The sequence below is a fragment of the Penaeus vannamei genome, chromosome 36 (assembly GCF_042767895.1).
Source record: "Penaeus vannamei isolate JL-2024 chromosome 36, ASM4276789v1, whole genome shotgun sequence".
In the NCBI taxonomy this organism is placed as follows: Eukaryota; Metazoa; Arthropoda; class Malacostraca; order Decapoda; family Penaeidae; genus Penaeus; species Penaeus vannamei.
Genome location: NC_091584.1, coordinates 5,961,680 through 5,964,179, shown reverse-complemented (window position 1 = coordinate 5,964,179; position 2,500 = coordinate 5,961,680). Strand labels below are relative to the sequence as shown.

The window sequence follows — 2,500 nt, the reverse complement described above, 5'->3', positions numbered from 1 at the left end:
ATAACCTCCCGGCGTGAAGGAAGAACCACTCGGGTTGTTGTTGTCGTTGTTATCTCTATGGCTGTTGTTATTGTTTATTTTATTTTTGTTAATGTTTTTTTTTTAGGTTATCTTTAATATCTTTACCGTTTTGCTATTGCTATTTTTGTTGTTATTATCATTCTTGTTGTCTCAATGGTTATTGTATCTATTGCTATTATTGTTATTGTTATTATCATTCTCACTATTACCATCATTGTTATTGTTATTATAATTATCATTATTATTAGTTATTATTTTTATCATTATTATTATCATTACTTTTATCATTATTATTGTTGTTATTATTATTATTATGATTATTGTTATTATTATTATTATCATCATTATTATAATCAATATTGTTATCATTATTGTTGTCATTATTATTATTAGCATTATTAATGTTTTTATAATTTTCTTCACACAATTATTCCCATATCGTTGTTATCAATATTATTCTTATCGTTGCCATTATTACTAACATTTACAGTATTATCATCATTAGCATTATTATCATTAGGAGGGGAATGATCATAGAGAATCTTGCATGTAGAGAGAGAGAAAAAAAAAAGAAAATAAGAAAGAAAATATAAACTGACTGAGTTTACGTATTTGTGAATTGTGGTGAAAAGGTGGTATGTGCACCACGAAGTTATCATCTAATATGTGATATATTTTACGCATACGCATTTGTATTAACATATACTTTGTAGAATATACAAAAAAATAATGTTATCTGAGCTTGACTACTGAAAATGCAAGTTATCATCAATTATGATAACATAGTAACTGTACTTAATTAAAAGATTCAAATGTATTTTTGATTTTTGACATATCTGTAAAAATAAATAAATATAAAGATATTTCCCTTTTTTTACTTTCAATGGTTATAATGATAATAGGAAAATTAATAACATTAATAATAATGATAATGATAACAAAAGTGTTAGATAAAACCAAATCTCTCTCTCTCCTCCCCTCTCTCTCTCTCTCTCTCTCTCTCTCTCTTTCTTTCTCTCTCTCTCTCTCTCTCTCTCTCTCTCTCTCTCTCTCTCTCTCTCTCTCTCTCTCTCTCTCTCTTTAACTCTAGACCTCAAAAAACGAGCAGATATTTGAAGAATATCTTTTCAGAAGAAAAATAGGTAAGACTAAAATATGAATAAAGGATAAAGGGTATTACTAGATTTTACTAAAGGATAACCTTCCAGAACACCGAAGGAGAAACCAGCTGTTTGACCAAATACATGAGCATAACACCTTCAGACGCACACAGTAGCAGAGATCGAATAACCACGTAAGTAGGACGGTGAACAGTGAACAGAAACAGAACAAGTAAACCATCCAACCTCACCTAGTCAATATGAACAAAGAATGGGTTACAAAAAACAAACAAACAAACAAAACAATGAAAAAGGAAGCACCAGGGAAAAACAACACTGAAAAAAAACAATGAAAAAGGAAGCACCAGGGGAAAATAACACTGAAAAATAAACCCTCCCGCTCACAGTGATTCACAGACAAACCGAATATTCTGAATGCTTCACTCTTCACCGTATGGTTTCCAATGTATTTCAAAATCATCATAACCCTCATCTCTAAGCCTGGAAAATCGCCAAATGAGGTGGAGAGCCTTAGACCCAATCTCCCTTCTAGAAACCCACAAGGAAAGTTTTCGAAATAAAATGAGTAAGAGAATTCTACCGACATTTAGAAGTCACGTGGTATCTCAGCGTCAGAGAATATGGATTCAGGTTAGGCACAGCGATCGCCTTATGAAGATATTTTCCATGCACTGGCCTAAGGAAACAAGCTAACACCATTCTCAGAAATGTTTCCACTGCGTTTAACAAAAATGTATGACACGATAGTCTGAGATTGCGATTAACAGACGCTAATAAGAGACAAGCCAAAATAAACTAGACCATCTGAAGTCCATTCGACCTAAGGAGCTAAGTACCACAGAGAAGCGTCATTTCAACCCACCCTTTTCGTCATGTATAATTCCCATATATCCCACCCCCACGAATTCAATCTATAACGCAGGGTATATATAACCTGGGGTATGTCGTCTAACGCAGACGACATAACCCAGGTCAGACCTCCAGAAACATCAATGCAGTACAAACCGGAAAGAAGCGATCGCAGCCATCAACAAGGTTCGAGCTTAAATCGAAAATGAAAACAAACAATTAATGACAATAATAATAACAGAAATAAAGACAATATAACAAGAAATAATATCAGAATTAATAACAGAAAAAAATAAAATAACAGAAAAAAAAGAAATAATGGAAAAACCGCAATCCTAAACCGACAAACAAACAACTACAACGAAATAATTCATATCGGCAGTTTTTCTCGGTCTTGCCATAACCGGACAGGAAACACCCCCCCAAAAAATGTATATATATATATATATTAATAAATAAATAAATAAATAATAAGGGTAGTACAAGCAAAAGTTATCCTAAAGCCTAAA

At 32.2% G+C, this 2,500-nt stretch overlaps 1 protein-coding gene across 1 annotated transcript in view; it reads left to right on the top strand.

The window, feature by feature from the left end:
* LOC113826092 (uncharacterized protein DDB_G0284459) overlaps positions 1 to 885 on the top strand; it is a 2,926-nt gene extending 2,041 nt beyond the window's left edge. Inside the window, exon 2 of the mRNA XM_027378970.2 lies at positions 1 to 885. This exon is cut by the window's left edge and continues 1,205 nt beyond it. Within this exon, the coding sequence (XP_027234771.2) occupies positions 1 to 17 (17 nt within the window). The 3' untranslated portion in view covers positions 18 to 885.
* Positions 886 to 2,500: the final 1,615 nt, after the last annotated feature.